The following is a 20,343-nucleotide window of genomic DNA, read 5'->3' on the forward strand; positions in this document are numbered from 1 at the left end:
GTTAAGGGTTACCTACAGGTATGAGATGTGTAGCCTACAGTTAGGGTCAGGGGTTAAGGGGTTACCTACAGGTGTGAGATGTGTAGTCTAGAGGTTAGGGTCAGGGGTTAAGGGTTACCTACAGGTGTGAGATGTGTAGTCTAGGGTTAGGGTCAGGGGTTAAGGGTTACCTACTGGTATGAGATGTGTAGTCTAGGGTTAGGGTCAGGGGTTAGGGGTTACCTACTGGTATGAGATGTGTAGTCTAGGGTTAGGGTCATGGTCAGGGGTTAAGGGTTACCTACAGGTGTGAGATGTGTAGTCTAGGGTTAGGGTCAGGGGTTAAGGGTTACCTACTGGTATGAGATGTGTAGTCTAGGGTTAGGGTCAGGGGTTAAGGGGTTACCTACTGGTATGAGATGTGTAGTCTAGGGTTAGGGTCAGGGGTTAAGGGTTACCTACTGGTATGAGATGTGTAGTCTAGGGTTAGGGTCAGGGGTTAAGGGTTACCTACAGGTGTGAGATGTGTAGTCTAGGGTTAGGGTCAGGGGTTAAGGGTTACCTACTGGTATGAGATGTGTAGTCTAGGGTTAGGGTCAGGGGTTAGGGGTTACCTACTGGTATGAGATGTGTAGTCTAGGGTTAGGGTCATGGTCAGGGGTTAAGGGTTACCTACAGGTATGAGATGTGTAGTCTAGGGTTAGGATCAGGGGTTAAGGGTTACCTACTGGTGTGAGATGTGTAGTCTAGGGTTAGGGTCAGGGGTTAGGGGTTACCTACTGGTATGAGATGTGTAGTCTAGGGTTAGGGTCATGGTCAGGGGTTAAGGGTTACCTACAGGTATGAGATGTGTAGTCTAGGGTTAGGGTCAGGGGTTAAGGGTTACCTACTGGTGTGAGATGTGTAGTCTAGGGTTAGGGTCAGGGGTTAAGGGTTACCTACTGGTATGAGATGTGTAGTCTAGGGTTAGGGTCAGGGGTTAAGGGTTACCTACTGGTATGAGATGTGTAGTCTAGGGTGTTAGGGTCAGGGTTAAGGGTTACCTACAGGTATGAGATGTGTAGTCTAGGGTTAGGGTCAGGGGTTAAGGGTTACCTACTGGTATGAGAGTGTAGTCTAGGGTTAGGGTCAGGGGTTAGGGGTTACCTACTGGTATGAGATGTGTAGTCTAGGGTTAGGGTCAGGGGTTAAGGGTTACCTACTGGTATGAGATGTGTAGTCTAGGGTTAGGGTCAGTGGTTAGGGGTTACCTACTGGTATGAGATGTGTAGTCTAGGGTTAGGGTCATGGTCAGGGTTAAGGGTTACCTACAGGTATGAGATGTGTAGGTCTAGGGTTAGGGTCATGGTCAGGGGTTAAGGGTTACCTACTGGTATGAGATGTGTAGTCTAGGGTTAGGGTCATGGTCAGGGGGATAAGGGTTACCTACAGGTATGAGATGTGTAGTCTAGGGTTAGGGTCAGGGGTTAAGGGTTACCTACAGGTATGAGATGTGTAGTCTAGGGTTAGGGTCAGGGGTTAAGGGTTACCTACTGGTATGAGATGTGTAGTCTAGGGTTAGGGTCAGGGTTAAGGGTTACCTACAGGTATGAGATGTGTAGTCTAGGGTTAGGGTCAGGGGTTAAGGGTTACCTACAGGTATGAGATGTGTAGTCTAGGGTTAGGGTCAGTGGTTAGGGGTTACCTACTGGTATGAGATGTGTAGTCTAGGGTTAGGGTCAGGGGTTAAGGGTTACCTACAGGTATGAGATGTGTAGTCTAGGGTTAGGGTCAGGGGTTAAGGGTTACCTACTGGTATGAGATGTGTAGGCTGACTATCTTCCAACTTGGTCCTGAGCCAATCAAAGTCCTGGTAGCGTCTCCTCACGGAGTACTCTGGTAGGTCAAACTCCACCCGCGTTGTCTGGAGAGAGAGAGAGTCATGGAGGGTTACACTGTGTTACCTAACCCTAAACCTAACCGCCTCACGGAGTACTATGGTAGGTCAAACTCCACCCGCGTTGTCTGGAGGGACAGAGACAGACAGGAGGCCTCCACTTTCCTGCCCTATATGATGCCCTACATGATGCCCTACATGATGCCCTATATGATGCCCTATATGATGCTATATGATGCCCTACATGATGCCCTACATGATGCCCTACATGATGCCCTATATGATGCCCTACATGATGCCCTACATGATGCCCTACATGATGCCCTACATGATGCCCTACATGATGCCCTACATGATGCCCTACATGATGCCCTATATTATGCTACATGATGCCCTACATGATGCCCTACATGATGCCCTACATGATGCCCTAAATGATGCCCTACATGATGCCCTACATGATGCCCTACATGATGCCCTATATGAAGCCCTACATGATGCCCTACATGATGCCCTACGTGATGCCCTACGTGATGCCCTATATGATGCCCTATATGAAGCCCTACATGATGCCCTACATGATGCCCTACATGATGCCCTACATGATGCCCTACGTGATGCCCTACATGATGCCCTACATGATGCCCTATATGAAGCCCTACATGATGCCCTACATGATGCCCTACGTGATGCCCTACGTGATGCCCTACGTGATGCCCTATGTGATGCCCTACGTGATGCCCTACGTGATGCCCTACATGATGCCCTACCTGATGCTATATAATGCCCTACATGATGCCCTATATGATGCCCTACATGATGCCCTATATGATGCTATATGATGCCCTACATGATGCCCTACATGATGCCCTACATGATGCCCTACATGATGCCCTATATGATGCCCTACATGATGCCCTATATGATGCCCTACATGATGCCCTACATGACGCCCTACGTGACGCCCTACGTGACGCCCTATATGATGCCCTATATGATGCCCTACATGATGCCCTACATGATGCTATATGATGCCCTACATGATGCCCTACATGATGCCCTATATGATGCCCTACATGATGCCCTACATGATGCCCTATATGATGCCCTACATGATGCCCTACATGATGCCCTACATGATGCCCTACATGATGCCCTATATGATGCCCTACATGATGCCCTACATGATGCCCTACATGATGCCCTACGTGATGCCCTACGTGATGCCCTACGTGATGCCCTACGTGATGCCCTACATGACGCCCTACATGACGCCCTATATGATGCCCTATATTATGCTATATGATGCCCTACATGATGCCCTACATGATGCCCTATATGATGCCCTATATGAAGCCCTACATGAAGCCCTACATGATGCCCTACGTGATGCCCTACGTGATGCCCTACGTGATGCCCTATGTGATGCCCTACATGATGCCCTATATGATGCCCTATATTATGCTATATGATGCCCTACATGATGCCCTACATGATGCCCTATATGATGCCCTACATGATGCCCTACATGATGCCCTATATTATGCTATATGATGCCCTACATGATGCCCTACATGATGCCCTATATGATGCCCTACATGATGCCCTACATGATGCCCTACATGATGCCCTACATGATGCCCTACATGATGCCCTACATGATGCTATATGATGCCCTACATGATGCCCTATATGATGCCCTACATGATGCCCTATATGATGCTATATGATGCCCTACATGATGCCCTACATGATGCCCTACATGATGCCCTATATGATGCCCTACATGATGCCCTACATGATGCTACATGATGCCCTACATGATGCCCTACATGATGCCCTATATGATGCCCTACATGATGCCCTACATGATGCCCTACATGATGCCCTATATGATGCCCTACATGATGCCCTACATGATGCCCTATATGATGCCCTACATGATGCCCTATATGACGCCCTACGTGATGCCCTACGTGATGCCCTACGTGATGCCCTACGTGATGCCCTACGTGATGCCCTACGTGATGCCCTACGTGATGCCCTACATGATGCCCTACATGATGCCCTACATGATGCCCTATATGATGCTATATGATGCCCTACATGATGCCCTACATGATGCCCTACATGATGCCCTACATGATGCCCTACATGATGCCCTATGTGATGCCCTACGTGATGCCCTACGTGATGCCCTACGTGATGCCCTATATGATGCCCTACATGATGCCCTACATGATGCCCTATATGATGCCCTACATGATGCCCTACATGATGCCCTACATGATGCCCTACATGATGCCCTATATGATGCTACATGATGCCCTACATGATGCCCTACATGATGCCCTACATGATGCCCTACATGATGCCCTACATGATGCCCTACATGATGCCCTATATGATGCCCTACATGATGCCCTACATGATGCCCTACATGATGCCCTACATGATGCCCTACATGATGCCCTACATGATGCCCTATATGATGCCCTATAACTGACTTGACTGAACTGTTTGTATTAGAGCTGGGACGATAAACCGACCATACCGATCCCTTACCGCAGGCATTTAGCTGATATCGTTCATTATGATAAGTAGCCTACACTAGAGAAATGGGAAGTTTGAAATGAAATAAGTTTACTAATATGGGTAATTTGATAATGGGACAATTGATGGCTACAACCATTATAACAATAATAGTAATAGTAGTAGTAGTAGTAGTAGTAGTAATAGTAGTAGTAGTAGTAGTAGTAGTAGGTAAAGGATAAAAACTGGTTAATGTTAGTAACTTATAGTTCTATTGATCATTATCACATCAGTTCAGGCAATTTATTACGATATTGATTTGTGTCCATATAGCCCTGCTCTAGTATTAGTGATGGGGGTCAAATCCATATAGTTACATCTTGGGATATTATTTTGAACACGATATATTGCAATATTATTTTAGACAATATCACAATAAAAAAAAATTGTGAGGTCCCTGGTAATTCAATACATGTCGTATCGGCATTAAAGTATTGTGATAATCAAATCAAACTTTATTTATACAGCACATTTCAGACATGGAATGCAACGCAATGTGCTTCACAGGAAAAAACAAATAAAAACAATGAAAATAAAAAATGTACTACACAACAAACACCAGAGGATAAAAAACTAAAGGATAACAATAAGAACTGAACGACCAAAAAGCACCCCGAGGAAAAGCAAAGCTAAAAAGATGTGTTTTGAGATCTCGTTTAAATATGTCCACAGTTTCGGCCCCCCTCAGGTTCTCTGGCTATTCCAGAGGCTGGGGGCATAGTAACTAAAGGCTGCCTCTCCATGCCTCTTGGTCCTGGGCTTTGGGATAGTTAAAAAGCCAGTGCCAGAGGACCTGAGGGACCTACTGGGTACGTAACTTAAAAACATGTCTGACATGTATTGGGGTGCACAATCGTGGATTGATTTAAAAACCGATATAGAATCTAAACATTTATTCTAAAACTCACAGGCAGCCAGTGCAGAGACCTTAAAACCGGTGTAATGTGTGCTCTCCGTCTGGTCTCGGTCAGTACCCGTCCTGCAGCATTCTGTATGTTTGCAGTTGACCAATGGCTTTCTTGGGTAGACCAGACAGGAGAGCATTACAGTAGTCAAGCCTGCTTGTAATAAAAGCGTGGATGAGTCTCTCTGTATCAGTGTGGTGATAATATGGTGATAATATGGTGAGGTCCCTCAGTATGGTGATAATATGGTATGGTGAGGTCCCTCAGTATGGTGGTAATATGGTATGGTGAGGTCCCTCAGTATGGTGATAATATGGTATGGTGAGGTCCCTCAGTATGGTGATAATATGGTGAGGTCCCTCAGTATGGTGATAATACGGTATGGTGAGGTCCCTCAGTATGGTGATAATATGGTATGGTGAGGTCCCTCAGTATGGTGATAATATGGTGAGGTCCCTCAGTATGGTGATAATATGGTATGGTGAGGTCCCTCAGTATGGTGATAATATGGTGAGGTCCCTCAGTATGGTGATAATATGGTATGGTGAGGTCCCTCAGTATGGTGATAATATGGTATGGTGAGGTCCCTCAGTATGGTGATAATATGGTGTGGTGAGGTCCCTCAGTATGGTGATAATATGGTATGGTGAGGTCCCTCAGTATGGTGATAATATGGTGAGGTCCCTCAGTATGGTGATAATATGGTATGGTGAGGTCCCTCAGTGTGGTGATAATATGGTATGGTGAGGTCCCTCAGTATGGTGATAATATGGTATGGTGAGGTCCCTCAGTATGGTGATAATATGGTATGGTGAGGTCCCTCAGTATGGTGATAATATGGTATGGTGAGGTCCCTCAGTATAGTGATAATATGGTATGGTGAGGTCCCTCAGTATGGTGATAATATGGTATGGTGAGGTCCCTCAGTATGGTGATAATATGGTATGGTGAGGTCCCTCAGTATGGTGATAATATGGTATGGTGAGGTCCCTCAGTATGGTGATAATATGGTATGGTGAGGTCTCTCAGTATGGTGATAATATGGTATGGTGAGGTCCCTCAGTATGGTGATAATATGGTGAGGTCCCTCAGTATGGTGATAATATGGTGAGGTCCCTCAGTATGGTGATAATATGGTGAGGTCCCTCAGTATGGTGATAATATGGTATGGTGAGGTCCCTCAGTATGGTGATAATATGGTATGGTGAGGTCCCTCAGAATGGTGATAATATGGTATGGTGAGGTCCCTCAGTATGGTGATAATATGGTATGGTGAGGTCCCTCAGTATGGTGATAATATGGTATGGTGAGGTCCCTCAGTATGGTGATAATATGGTATGGTGAGGTCCCTCAGTATGGTGATAATATGGTATGGTGAGGTCCCTCAGTATGGTGATAATATGGTATGGTGAGGTCCCTCAGTATGGTGATAATATGGTATGGTGAGGTCCCTCAGTATGGTGGTAATATGGTATGGTGAGGTCCCTCAGTATGGTGATAATATGGTGAGGTCCCTCAGTATGGTGATAATATGGTGAGGTCCCTCAGTATGGTGGTAATATGGTATGGTGAGGTCCCTCAGTATGGTGATAATATGGTGAGGTCCCTCAGTATGGTGATAATATGGTGAGGTCCCTCAGTATGGTGATAATATGGTATGGTGAGGTCCCTCAGTATGGTGATAATATGGTATGGTGAGGTCCCTCAGTATGGTGATAATATGGTGAGGTCCCTCAGTATGGTGATAATATGGTATGGTGAGGTCCCTCAGTATGGTGATAATATGGTATGGTGAGGTCCCTCAGTATAGTGATAATATGGTATGGTGAGGTCCCTCAGTATGGTGATAATATGGTATGGTGAGGTCCCTCAGTATGGTGATAATATGGTATGGTGAGGTCCCTCAGTATGGTGATAATATGGTATGGTGAGGTCCCTCAGTATGGTGATAATATGGTATGGTGAGGTCCCTCAGTATGGTGATAATATGGTATGGTGAGGTCCCTCAGTATGGTGATAATATGGTATGGTGAGGTCCCTCAGTATGGTGATAATATGGTATGGTGAGGTCCCTCAGTATGGTGATAATATGGTATGGTGAGGTCCCTCAGTATGGTGATAATATGGTATGGTGAGGTCCCTCAGTACGGTGATAATATGGTGTGGTGAGGTCCCTCAGTATGGTGATAATATGGTGAGGTCCCTCAGTATGGTGATACTATGGTATGGTGAGGTCCCTCAGTGTGGTGATAATATGGTATGGTGAGGTCCCTCAGTATGGTGATAATATGGTGAGGTCCCTCAGTATGGTGATAATATGGTATGGTGAGGTCCCTCAGTATGGTGATAATATGGTATGGTGAGGTCCCTCAGTATGGTGATAATATGGTATGGTGAGGTCCCTCAGTATGGTGATAATATGGTATGGTGAGGTCCCTCAGTATGGTGATAATATGGTATGGTGAGGTCCCTCAGTATGGTATGGTCCCTCAGTATGGTGATAATATGGTATGGTGAGGTCCCTCAGTATGGTGATAATATGGTATGGTGAGGTCCCTCAGTATGGTGATAATATGGTATGGTGAGGTCCCTCAGTGTGGTGATAATATGGTGAGGTCCCTCAGTATGGTGATAATATGGTATGGTGAGGTCCCTCAGTATGGTGATAATATGGTATGGTGAGGTCCCTCAGTATGGTGATAATATGGTGAGGTCCCTCAGTATGGTGGTAATATGGTATGGTGAGGTCCCTCAGTATGGTGATAATATGGTATGGTGAGGTCCCTCAGTATGGTGATAATATGGTATCATGAGGTCCCTCAGTATGGTGATAATATGGTATGGTGAGGTCCCTCAGTATGGTGATAATATGGTATGGTGAGGTCCCTCAGTATGGTGATAATATGGTATGGTGAGGTCCCTCAGTATGGGGTGATAATATGGTGAGGTCCCTCAGTACGGTGGTAATATGATATGGTGAGGTCCCTGGTAATTCCCAGCCCTAGCTTGTATTTCTATTCTGTAACTGACCATCTGTTGTGTTGTATAACCTACTCCTTCTTTGTCTGGGACCACCAGGCTATAAATGTCATATAATTGGGGTTTAAAATTGACCGGAGATAAAGGCAGCTATGTAATGCAACCTGTTACACATATTCCACCATATGCATTTCCTCCACCTCAGTGTACAGAGTAGCCCCTTGGGTAATTCCTGACTTAGTAATCACCTCACTATCATACTTCCCCCCTCAACACAGCAACACAAACAGGCAGGACAGGGAGACATCATCTCATTAGAACATTTTAAAACAGTCAACTAAGGGGATCTTAGAAGGAGTAAGCTGCCATAGTAAAGTGTGTGTATACAGCAGTATACAGTATTACTGCCATAGTATTATAGTAAAGTGTGTGTATACAGCAGTATACAGTATTACTGCCATAGTATTACATAGTAATGTGTGTACTACAGCAGTATACAGTATTACTGCCATAGTATTATAGTAAAGTGTGTGTATACAGCAGTATACAGTATTACTGCCATAGTATTACATAGTAATGTGTGTACTACAGCAGTATACAGTATTACTGCCATAGTATTATAGTAAAGTGTGTGTATACAGCAGTATACAGTATTACTGCCATAGTATTACATAGTAAAGTGTGTGTATACAGTAATACAGTATAGGGTTGCATGGTATACCAAAACTTCGATATTAGAACATGAAAAACAGTTAGGTACTAGAATTGTTGTTTCTTTCGGTAGGCTACTTCTGCCTAATGTGGCTCACGGCATGTACGGATTTATAGGATCGAGTCTGCCTAGTAATTTGTCTGAATCTCCTCTAGGGGGCAGTAGTGAGCTGGCCAGGCTCCTCGTCTCCTCTAGGGGGCAGTAGTGAGCTAGCCAGGATCCTTGTCTCCTCTAGGGGGCAGTAGTGAGCTAGCAGGCTCCTTGTCTTCTCTAGGGGGCAGTAGTGAGCTAGCAGGCTCCTTGTCTTCTCTAGGGGGCAGTAGTGAGCTAGCCAGGATCCTTGTCTCCTCTAGGGGGCAGTAGTGAGCTAGCCAGGATCCTTGTCTTCTCTAGGGGGCAGTAGTGAGCTAGCCAGGATCCTTGTCTCCTCTAGGGGGCAGTAGTGAGCTAGCCAGGATCCTTGTGCTTCGACATGCAGCTGACAAACCGCAAGCCACTTTTGAGAAGCAAGCGAGAGGAGAGAAAATGCTGACAGCTTCTTCTAATGAAAACATCATACTTCCACGCCCGCAGCTTGTTGACAAAACTGGCTGCAGAAGCCAACTATGGGAAGACTTTGATTACAGAGCAGATGATGAGGGCCATCCTACCAAAACAACTACGCAAAAGGTGTTACAAAGTAGTGCAAGTGGGGTCTAGTTGCAAAACGACATTAAAAAAATATTTTACACGTGACATTTGCATTGTAACGTTATTCTACTAGCAACTAAATTCAAATTACTTTTGAGTGGCAATGACATAAACATATATTCAACATGACATTCATGTGAGCATTATAATATGATTACATCCTGAAAGTAATGTGAAATGCACTCACAGCTTAGCTATGACAGCAATATATTTAGACTGCTTCACGTTTGTCTGGGCTTGCTAGCAGTAGCCAGCCGGCAGCCCTGGGCGGAGCATTGCACGCTTGGAGTTGAAATGCACTCTGGGAATCGTAGTACGCTGTGTAAAATCCATTGTGTTTCTATGGTGTGTGAGCTTCAGAAATTAGTTTGAATATAGAAGATATTCTATTTGTTATTTTAGTTCTACCAGTTATCATAATTTTGTTCAATGTTTAAAATATCGAGTATCGTTTTGGTATTGAGTATCGTTTTGGTATTGAGTATTCTGTTGCTAAACCTGGTATCAGTATCCAAGTCAAAATTCTGGTATCGTGATAACACTAATACAATATCTGGGCTAGAAACCCCATTAGGCCTGACTATTGTGTTGGTTAGGAATGGCTATTTTTTCTAGCCTGGTTAAACCACACTGAACGCTGTGATCACCACTGTTTCACTTCACAGCGCAGCATTCAGTCTGGTGTAACCAGGCTACCTCTTCTCAGCCATGGGTCAACAACTAGCACCAACCTTTTATTCTCAGACACCGTAAACACAACCAAACAAAAACCCTCAACCATTGGCAGGGTTTATAATGAGTCTCAGACACCGTAAACACAACCAAACAAAAACCCTCAACCATTGGCAGGGTTTATAATGAGTCTCAGACACCGTAAACACAACCAAACAAAAACCCTCAACCATTGGCAGGGTTTATAATGAGTCTCAGACACCGTAAACACAACCAAACAAAAACCCTCAACCATTGGCAGGGTTTATAATGAGTGCTCCCTTTCACCGGGGCAGTTATCCAACGCTGCCATGCATACGACCCTTATCACAAACACTGGAGCGTTGCCATGATACGCTCCATCTACTCTAGTCCCATATCTGTTCTCTGAAAAGTGATTACTGTCTTCGTCCCAAATGGCACCCCCATTCCCTATCTAGTGCACTACCTTTGACCAGAGTCCTATGGGTCTCCCTGTGGACCCTGGTCTAACGTAGCCCACTATAAAGGGAATGGGGTGCCATTTGGGACGAAGACAGAACCAAGCTGTTGTTCTGACTGACCTTGAACCCATTACCATGGGGACAGGGAATGCTGATTCAGCACTACAACAGAACACCCCATAATAATACTCCACATGAGGAGGGCTTTGTTTTGTCACCTTGATGAGGAAATACATTTTGAAATTGGCACTGTGTTGGTGTTCAGATTCAGCTGACAATTGATCAGGAGGTTGAGGGAAGAGGGGTAAAAGAGGGGTGAGGAGATGTGAGGAGGGGAAAAGAGGGGTGAGGAGATGTGAGGAGGGGTGAGGAGATGTGAGGAGATGTGAGGGGTGAGGAGATGTGAGGAGGGGTAAAAGAGGGGTGAGGAGATGTGAGGAGGGGTGAGGAGGGGTGAGGAGATGTGAGGAGGAGTAAAGAGGGGTGAGGAGATGTGAGGAGGGGTGAGGAGATGTGAGGGGTGAGGAGATGTGAGGAGGGGTGAGGAGGGGTGAGGAGGGGTGAGGAGATGTGAGGAGGGGTAAAGAGGGGTGAGGAGATGTGAGGAGGGGTGAGGAGATGTGAGGGGTGAGGAGATGTGAGGAGGGGTAAAAGAGGGGTGAGGAGATGTGAGGAGGGGTGAGGAGGGGTGAGGAGGGGTGAGGAGGGGTGAGGAGATGTGAGGAGGGGTGAGGAGGGGTGAGGAGGGGTGAGGAGGGGAAAAGAGGGGTGAGGAGATGTGAGGAGGAGTAAAGAGGGGTGAGGAGATGTGAGGAGGGGAAAAGAGGGGTGAGGAGATGTGAGGAGGGGAAAAGAGGGGTGAGGAGATGTGAGGAGGAGTAAAGAGGGGTGAGGAGATGTGAGGAGGAGTAAAGAGGGGTGAGGAGATGTGAGGAGGGGTGAGGAGGGGTGAGGAGATGTGAGGAGAGGTAAAGAGGGGTGAGGAGATGTGAGGAGGGGTGAGGAGATGTGAGGAGGGGTGAGGAGGGTGATGAGGGAGATGACAACCCTGTGTTGCTCTAGCCTCAGGCTAAGTTGGTCTATTTGATGACAGAATAAACACAGAATTCTAATAGCAAGAAAAAGCTCCTTGAATGTAAGGGTTGGGGCAGATGCTGTGTTGATCCCATCCACGTTACAGGTAGTAAGAAAGGACCCTACCTTAGTCACCACTCTGTAGGTGATGTAGGTCTCCATGGTGGAGACGTGTTTCTTAGGGTCGTCGACGGTAACGAAGAGGTCGCGTGTTTCTCCATCCAGGTCGTCATCCAGCTGCAGCCGGTTCAGGAGGGAAGACGAGGAGGCGGGACTAGATGTCTCCACCGGTGTCCCATTGGGCAGACTTGGTTCCTAGAAGCAGGAAACATGAAGAACATAGAAACAGCTTTAGTAGTGGTATGCGTCCCAAATGGCAACCAACATAGTGCACTACTTTATAGTGCACTACTTTAGACCAGAGAATAATAAAAACAAACAGGGAATAGAAAGTCTCTTCAATCACTACCCCTGAACACTGAATCAACTGCCAGTGTCTTGCAAATATAGGCCTAAATCACGTAACAGTAGTGGTTTCAAATCAGGTTCACAAACTCATTCACTTTAACTTTTCTGTTCAGAACTAAATTATATAGACCCAGACATTTATAAACCTGGGGGGGTCATCATTAGAACTATATAGACCCAGACATTTATAAACCTGGGGGGTCATCATTAGAACTATTTAGACCCAGACATTTATAAACCTGGGGGGGTCATCATTAGAACTATTTAGACCCAGACATTTATAAACCTGGGGGGTCATCATTAGAACTATATAGACCCAGACATTTATAAACCTGGGGGGTCATCATTAGAACTATATAGACCCAGACATTTATAAACCTGGGGGGTCATCATTAGAACTATATAGACCCAGACATTTATAAACCTGGGGGGGTCATCATTAGAACTATATAGACCCAGACATTTATAAACCTGGGGGGTCATCATTAGAACTATATAGACCCAGACATTTATAAACCTGGGGGGTCATCATTAGAACTATATAGACCCAGACATTTATAAACCTGGGGGGTCATCATTAGAACTATATAGACCCAGACATTTATAAACCTGGGGGGTCATCATTAGAACTATATAGACCCAGACATTTATAAACCTGGGGGGGTCATCATTAGAACTATATAGACCCAGACATTTATAAACCTTGGGGGTCATCATTAGAACTATATAGACTAGGGATGCACGATACATCGGTAAGCATATCGGAATCAGATGTTGCCCTACCGGAGTTACACAGTACTGTTGAAACGCACATCCACGAGCTACTTGCTATGGGCGTCACTGCTATTAGCTTCACCACTGACATTTGGACCAGCGACGTCAGCCCCATGAGCATGCCGAGTCTGACAGCATAGTGGGTGGACGAGGACTTCGTACTGAGGAAAGCCGTATTGCACGCTCAAGAATGTGCTGGTTCTCATACCGCTGCTGCCGTTTCAATGGCATTTGAGAACATGTTTGAAACTTGGAAAATCCCCGAGAACAAAGTACAGGCTGTGCTACGTGATAATGCATGTAACATGAGAAAGACTACATCGGCCAACATTAGCCAATGTTGATCTATACCTACCACCCCCCCATACCTGACAGAACCTACAATTCCCAGGAATGAAGATGCACTTGGATACTGGAGAAGTAACAAGCAGCGGTTCCCCGTCCTAGCTAAAGCTGCGCGCAAGTATCTTGGTGCTCCCTGTAGTAGTGTGGACACTGAGCGCCTTTTCAGTGCAGCTTCACACATTGCAGAGGAAAAAAGAAACAGACTCTCTTGTGCCAAAGCCGAGCAGGTCCTCTTTGTGAAGAAAAACCTCCCCCAAATGTTAAAATTGTAAATGGGCAAGTCATAGTGTAACCCAGTCATCTAGAGTCACTGGAAAAGAATTGACTCTAAGCCCAATGGCTTTTCTGTTGTTTACTCATGGCGGGTATAGGACAAGATTTTCATTGAATTTAAAAAACAAAGCAGTTTTGTTATTTTGTTTATTTTTTAAATGAAAGATGAGATGAGATGTAAATTTGCTCGCATTTTACTAGTCAAGTCAGTTGAGCACATTTGAAAAGTTGTGCCATTTATAGCAGTTTATGACATAGCCTAGAGACAGCCGTTTTTATAGCAGTTTATGACATAGCCTAGAGACAGTCGTTTTTATAGCAGTTGATGACATAGCCTAGAGACAGCCGTTTTTATAGCAGTTTATGGCATAGCCTAGAGACAGTAGTTTTTATAGCAGTTTATGACATAGCCTAGAGACAGTCGTTTTTATAGCAGTTTATGACATAGCCTAGAGACAGTCGTTTTTATAGCAGTTTATGACATAGCCTAGAGACAGTCGTTTTTATAGCAGTTTATGACATAGCCTAGAGACAGTCGTTTTTATAGCAGTTTATGACATAGCCTAGAGACAGCCGTTTTTATAGCAGTTTATGACATAGCCTAGAGACAGTCGTTTTTATAGCAGTTTGTGGCATAGCCTAGAGACAGTCGTTTTTATAGCAGTTTATGGCATAGCCTAGAGACAGCCGTTTTTATAGCAGTTTATGACATAGCCTAGAGACAGCCGTTTTTATAGCAGTTTATGGCATAGCCTAGAGACAGTCGTTTTTATAGCAGTTTATGGCATAGCCTAGAGACAGCCGTTTTTATAGCAGTTTATGACATAGCCTAGAGACAGCCGTTTTTATAGCAGTTTATGGCATAGCCTAGAGACAGCCGTTTTTATAGCAGTTTATGGCATAGCCTAGAGACAGCCGTTTTTATAGCAGTTTATGACGTAGCCTAGAGACAGTCGTTTTTATAGCAGTTTATGACATAGCCTAGAGACAGCCGTTTTTATAGCAGTTTATGACATAGCCTAGAGACAGCCGTTTTTTCAAGCAGTTAAAGCTAAAATGATTTTTAGTTTAAATCAATATTTATTTCAAAGCATTTTTAAGTTTCTCCATACAGTCAATATTAGATAGTAAGAAGAGCCGCCAACAACCATCTTTGTAATGTGGGGGGGGGGGGCAGCTAAAATATTTGTCGTGAATATCAGTTGTGCGATAAAATACGTTCATGGATTTGTCATTTACAAGTTATTAAACAATCTGTTCCTAACTGAACAAACGACACCTTGTTTCAACTATTTAAACTGTACTAGAATGCTTAAAAAGGCCACTCAAATGTTTTAATATCGGTTATTGGTATCGGATTTTTTGGCAAGGAAAATATCGGAATCGGCCCAAAATGTCATATCGGTGCATTCCTAATATAGAGCCAGACATTCATAAACCTGCAGGGGTAATTCATTAGTGCAAATTGGTGCAAAATTAACTGTAGGACTCAAACTAAGGTTTCTTATTGGACAGTTCAGGTAGATCCCTCCACGTTTCAGCCCATTTGCTTCATAGTGAATACACCCCAATTCTCAGATTTTAAGGTCATAGACGACCTATTTTCTACGTGTTTTACAGACCGGTGCTGCCAGCCTGAGAGTCTGAGCCCAGTTGATAGTCCCAAATGGCACCATATTCCCTACAGAGTGCACTACTTTTGACCAGGCCCAGAGTAGTGCACTATATATGGATTATGGTGCTATTTGGGACGCACCCCCTTCAGTAGCTAACAGGTAACAGCCCCAAAGCTAGGAAATAACCACCGGTACTGACCATCTGGTTAATGTTTTAGTACTGACCATCTGGTTAATGTTTTAGCACTGACCATCTGATTAATGTTTTAGTACTGACCATCTGGTTAATGTTTTAGTACTGACCATCTGGTTAATGTTTTAGTACTGACCATCTGGTTAATGTTTTAGCACTGACCATCTGGTTAATGTTTTAGCACTGACCATCTGGTTAATCTAATAACAGATCACATGACTGGTACTCTACAGCTAATCTATTAACAGATCACATGACTGTACTGTTAAGTGTCGTAACTGTATAAACACATCAAACCATTGTAGTAGTGGTGGGCAGGAAACAGCGTTTTGCAACAAAATGACAACCTCATTTAAAAAGAGCTGCTACTGCGGCTGGAAACAGTGACAACCCTTTCCTGGTAGCCTGCCGAGTCCTGGTAGCCTGCCGAGTCCTGGTAGCCTGCCCAGCCAGCTGTGAGAGCTGGGCTTGTTTCATAAAGTGGTCTTTCCTAAACAGACAATAACAGTGTTAGCCTAAGTTCAAACACCGATGTAAAAGACTTGACAAATTATACACAGGTCTCACTGGGAAACAGGACAGATATAAGCACCCCCCATTTGACCTTTTTGGTTATCAAGAGGTATCCCGCCATGCCTGCAGAACATTTAGAAACAGCTACTATGTAGGCCTAGTAGGGCAAAGTCATTCAGCTCTCTGGCCTCCATCTAGGATTCCCCTCAGGTTCAGTGGTTAAACATCAATGGCTCCATGGTAACCACAAGACCTTTGTCACACATTACGGTCTACAGGTAACTGACAAAATAAAGGAAACACCAACATAACGCATCTTAACTGGGCTTTGGGCCACCAGCCAGAACAGCTTCAATGCGCCGAGAATTTTCAGAAATGTTGGTTGTGCATCTTGTAGTACGAGCGGTGCTACAACACAATTGGGCAAGGACTGCTGCCAATAGCCAATGAGCACTCAGCATGTGAGACCAAAACAATGGTGAAGCACCGTGTTGGACCGAGGTGACGGAAGACATATTGATGGAGCTGTGGACAGAACACAGCTGTCTTTTCAACTGAAGTTTTCTATTACCTCTGATTCCCTCTGCAGAATAAAAAGTCCATATAGTCCACGTCTTCCCAACTATTCTACCCCTCTGTCTCTTTTTGATGACATAATAATGTGCACACTAATAAACCAGCTCACTTCCTGCCTGTCGGCATTTCTTTCTTATGACAATCGAGAAACGCAGCGCAGGATCAACTAGGAAAAGAGCGTGTAATGTGAGCACCCACGTCCTGGGGTTGAGGATGGACAGAATGAAAGATTTGGGACAAAGAACTCGGGAAATGTGAGCACGTCCAAGTTGTTAAGATTTTAGAAGTTGTGTAGTGTTGTATTTACTAGTGGGCATATCACTATGTACTGAAACATCACTATGAACTGAAACATCACTACGTACTGAAACATCACTATGAACTGAAACATCACTATGAACTGAAACATCACTACGTACTGAAACATCACTATGAACTGAAACATCACTATGTACTGAAACATCACTATGAACTGAAACATCACTACGTACTGAAACATCACTATGAACTGAAACATCACTATGTACTGAAACATCACTATGAACTGAAACATCACTACGTACTGAAACATCACTATGAACTGAAACATCACTATGAACTGAAACATCACTACGTGCAGTAGGGCTGACCCCATTTAGTCGACTGGTCGACTGTTTGGTCGATAGGCTGCTGGTCGACTGAGATTTCTTTAGTCCAGCAGTAGCAACAAAATATATACACTACCAGTCAAAAGTTTATTTGTACTATTTTCTACATTGTAGAATTAACTCCCGAGTGGCGCAGTGGTCTAAGGCACTGCATCGCAGTGCTAGCTGTGCTACTAGAGATCCTGGTTCGAATCCAGGCTCTGTCGTAGCCGGCCGCGACCGGGAGACCCCATGGGGCGGCGCACAATTGGCCCAGCGTCGTCCAGGGTAGGGGAGGGGAATGGCCGGCAGGGATGTAGCCCAGTTGGTAGAGAATGGCGTTTGCAACGCCAGGGTTGTGGGTTCGATTCCCACGGAGGGCCAGTATGAAAAATAAAATAATGTCTGCACTCACTAACTGTAAGTCGCTCTGGATAAGAGCGTCTGCTAAATGACTAAAATGTAAATAATTGTGAAGACATCAAAACTATGAAATAACACATATGGAATCATGTAGTAACCAAAAAAGTGTTAAACAAATCAAAATATAATTTATATTTGAGATTCTTCAAATAGCCACCCTTTGCCTTGATGACAGCTTTGCACACTCTTGGCATTCTCTCAACCAGCTTCATGAGGTAGTCACCTGGAATGCATTTCAATTAACAGGTGTGTCTTCTTAAAAGTTAATTTGTGGAATTTCTTTCCTTCTTAATGCGTTTGAGCCAATCAGTTGTGTTGTGACAAGGTAGGGGTGGGTATACAGAAGATAGCCCTATTTGGTAAAAGACCAAGTCCATATTTTAGCAACAACAGCTCAAATAAGCAAAGAGAAAAGACAGTCCATCATTACTTTAAGACATGAAGGTCAGTCAATGCGGAAAATGTCAAGAACTTTGAAAGTTTCCTCAAGTGCAAAAAACATCAAGCGCTATGATGAAACTGGCTCTCATGAGGACCGCCACAGGAAAGGAAGACCCAGAGTTACCTCTGCTGCAGAGGATAAGTTCATTAGAGTTAACTGCATCTGAGATTGCAGACCAAATAAATGCTTCACAGAGCTCAAGTAACAGACGCATCTCAACATCAACTGTTCAGAGGAGACTGTGTGAAACAGGCCTTCATGGTCGAATTGCTGCAAAGAAACCACTACTAAAGGACACCAATAAGAAGAAGAGACTTGCTTGGGCCAAAAAACACGAGCAATGGACATTAGACTGGTGCAAATGTGTCCTTTGGTCTGATTAGTCCAAATTTGAGATTTTTGGTTCCAACCGCTGTGTCTTTGTGAGATGCACAGTAGGTGAACAGATGATCTCTGCATGTGTGGTTCCCACCGTGAAACATGGAGGAGGAAGTGTGATGGTGCTTTGCTGGTGACACTGTCAGATGATTTATTTAGAATTCAAGGCACACTTAACCAGCATGGCTACCACAGCATTCTGCAGCGATACGCCATCCCATCTGGTTTGCGCTTAGTGGGACTCTCATTTGTTTTTCAACAGCACAATGACCCAACACACCTCCAGGCTGTGTAAGGGCTATTTTACCAAGAAGGAGAGTGATGGAGTGCCGCATCAGATGACCTGGCCTCCACAATCACCCAACCTCAACCCAATTGAGATGGTTTGGGATGAGTTGGACCGCAGAGTGAAGGAAAAGCAGCCAACAAGTGCTCAGCATATGTGGGAACTCCTTCAAGACTGTTGGAAAAGCATTCCTCGTGAAGCTGGTTGAGAGAATGCCAATAGTGTGCAAAGCTGTCATCAAGGCAAAGGGTGGCTACTTTGAAGAATCTCAAATATATTTTGATTTGTTTAACACTTTTTTGTTTACTACATGTTTCCATGTGTGTTATTTCATAGTTTTGTATGTCTTCACTATTATTCTACAATGTAGAAAATAGTAAAAATTAAGAAAAACCCTTGAATGAGTAGGTGTGTCCAAACCTTTGACTGGTAATGTATATCAGACACCTGTCTGAGTGGACTGATCCATTACGGAGGCCTGTCTGAGTGGACTGATCCATTGTGGAGGCCTGTCTGAGTGGACTGATCCATTATGGAGGCCTGTCTGAGTGGACTGATCCATTATGGAGGCCTGTCTGAGAGGACTGATCCATTATGGAGGCCTGTCTGAGAGGACTGATCCATTGTGGAGGCCTGTCTGAGAGGACTGATCCATTGTGGAGGCCTGTCTGAGTGGACTGATCCATTGTGGAGGCCTGTCTGAGTGGACTGATCCATTGTGGAGGCCTGTCTGAGTGGACTGATCCATTATGGAGGCCTGTCTGAGTGGACTGATCCATTATGGAGGCCGTGGGGAAGGCACAGTCCATCAGTCTAAGACCCGTGCTACGGAAATTGTATATGGTTGTATAACATAAGAACAATGGTGCAACACTAATACAAATAATATTATTTTATAAATAATGCGCTTTCTCCCGCGTTGGATAGTGGTCGCTGGCCGCGGTTCAGAAACACATCAGTGTGCTGTTGAATTGGCACCTTTTCCTAGACAATGTTGCTATCTGCATAACAGCAAAGTTAACCAGCATATTGGTGTTGAGAACAATGGAGGCAGCAGAATGAGGAAGTGAGAAAACAGTCTAAGAAAAGTGAGGAGAGAACCCCACCGTAATTAGGGTTATAATCAATAGCCTAACTATTAAAATGTTCCTGGCTTTATAAATCATCCATATATATCTACAGAAATAAGACAGATCCTGCTTCTGTTGCCTGTTTGAGTGTTTATTTAATAGCCTACTGATCCAGTGAGTACCAAGCCTCACGCAACGACATGTCAAGTAAACAATTTAACAAATTCGGCTGTTTTTGATCTTAGCTTTTCTGTAAAGGGTTTACACTTTTTTTTTCTCGTTAGAAAGTTAGCCTCTCTGGTATTATTAATAATTGATTTATTGTTGTTTACACTGTTTCAAATTGTCTAAAAAATATATATATATATATATTAATAACTCTCCTTTTTCTTGATCTCC

At 44.4% G+C, this 20,343-nt stretch overlaps 1 protein-coding gene across 1 annotated transcript in view; it reads right to left on the reverse strand.

Annotated features, from left to right (window-relative positions):
- The window catches only part of LOC311118545 (sorting nexin-30-like), a 61,872-nt gene that overhangs the window by 34,888 nt on the left and 6,641 nt on the right, over positions 1 to 20,343 (reverse strand). Inside the window, exons 2-3 of the mRNA XM_084193337.1 lie at positions 12,088 to 12,276; positions 1,772 to 1,882 (exon numbers count right to left, since the gene is read on the reverse strand). Coding sequence (XP_084049463.1) covers positions 1,772 to 1,882; positions 12,088 to 12,276 — 300 coding nt within the window. The remainder of the gene's footprint in view (positions 1 to 1,771; positions 1,883 to 12,087; positions 12,277 to 20,343) is intronic.

The sequence above is a fragment of the Coregonus lavaretus genome, assembly GCF_964263955.1.
Source record: "Coregonus lavaretus genome assembly, contig: HAP1_SCAFFOLD_236, whole genome shotgun sequence".
NCBI lineage: Eukaryota > Metazoa > Chordata > Actinopteri > Salmoniformes > Salmonidae > Coregonus > Coregonus lavaretus.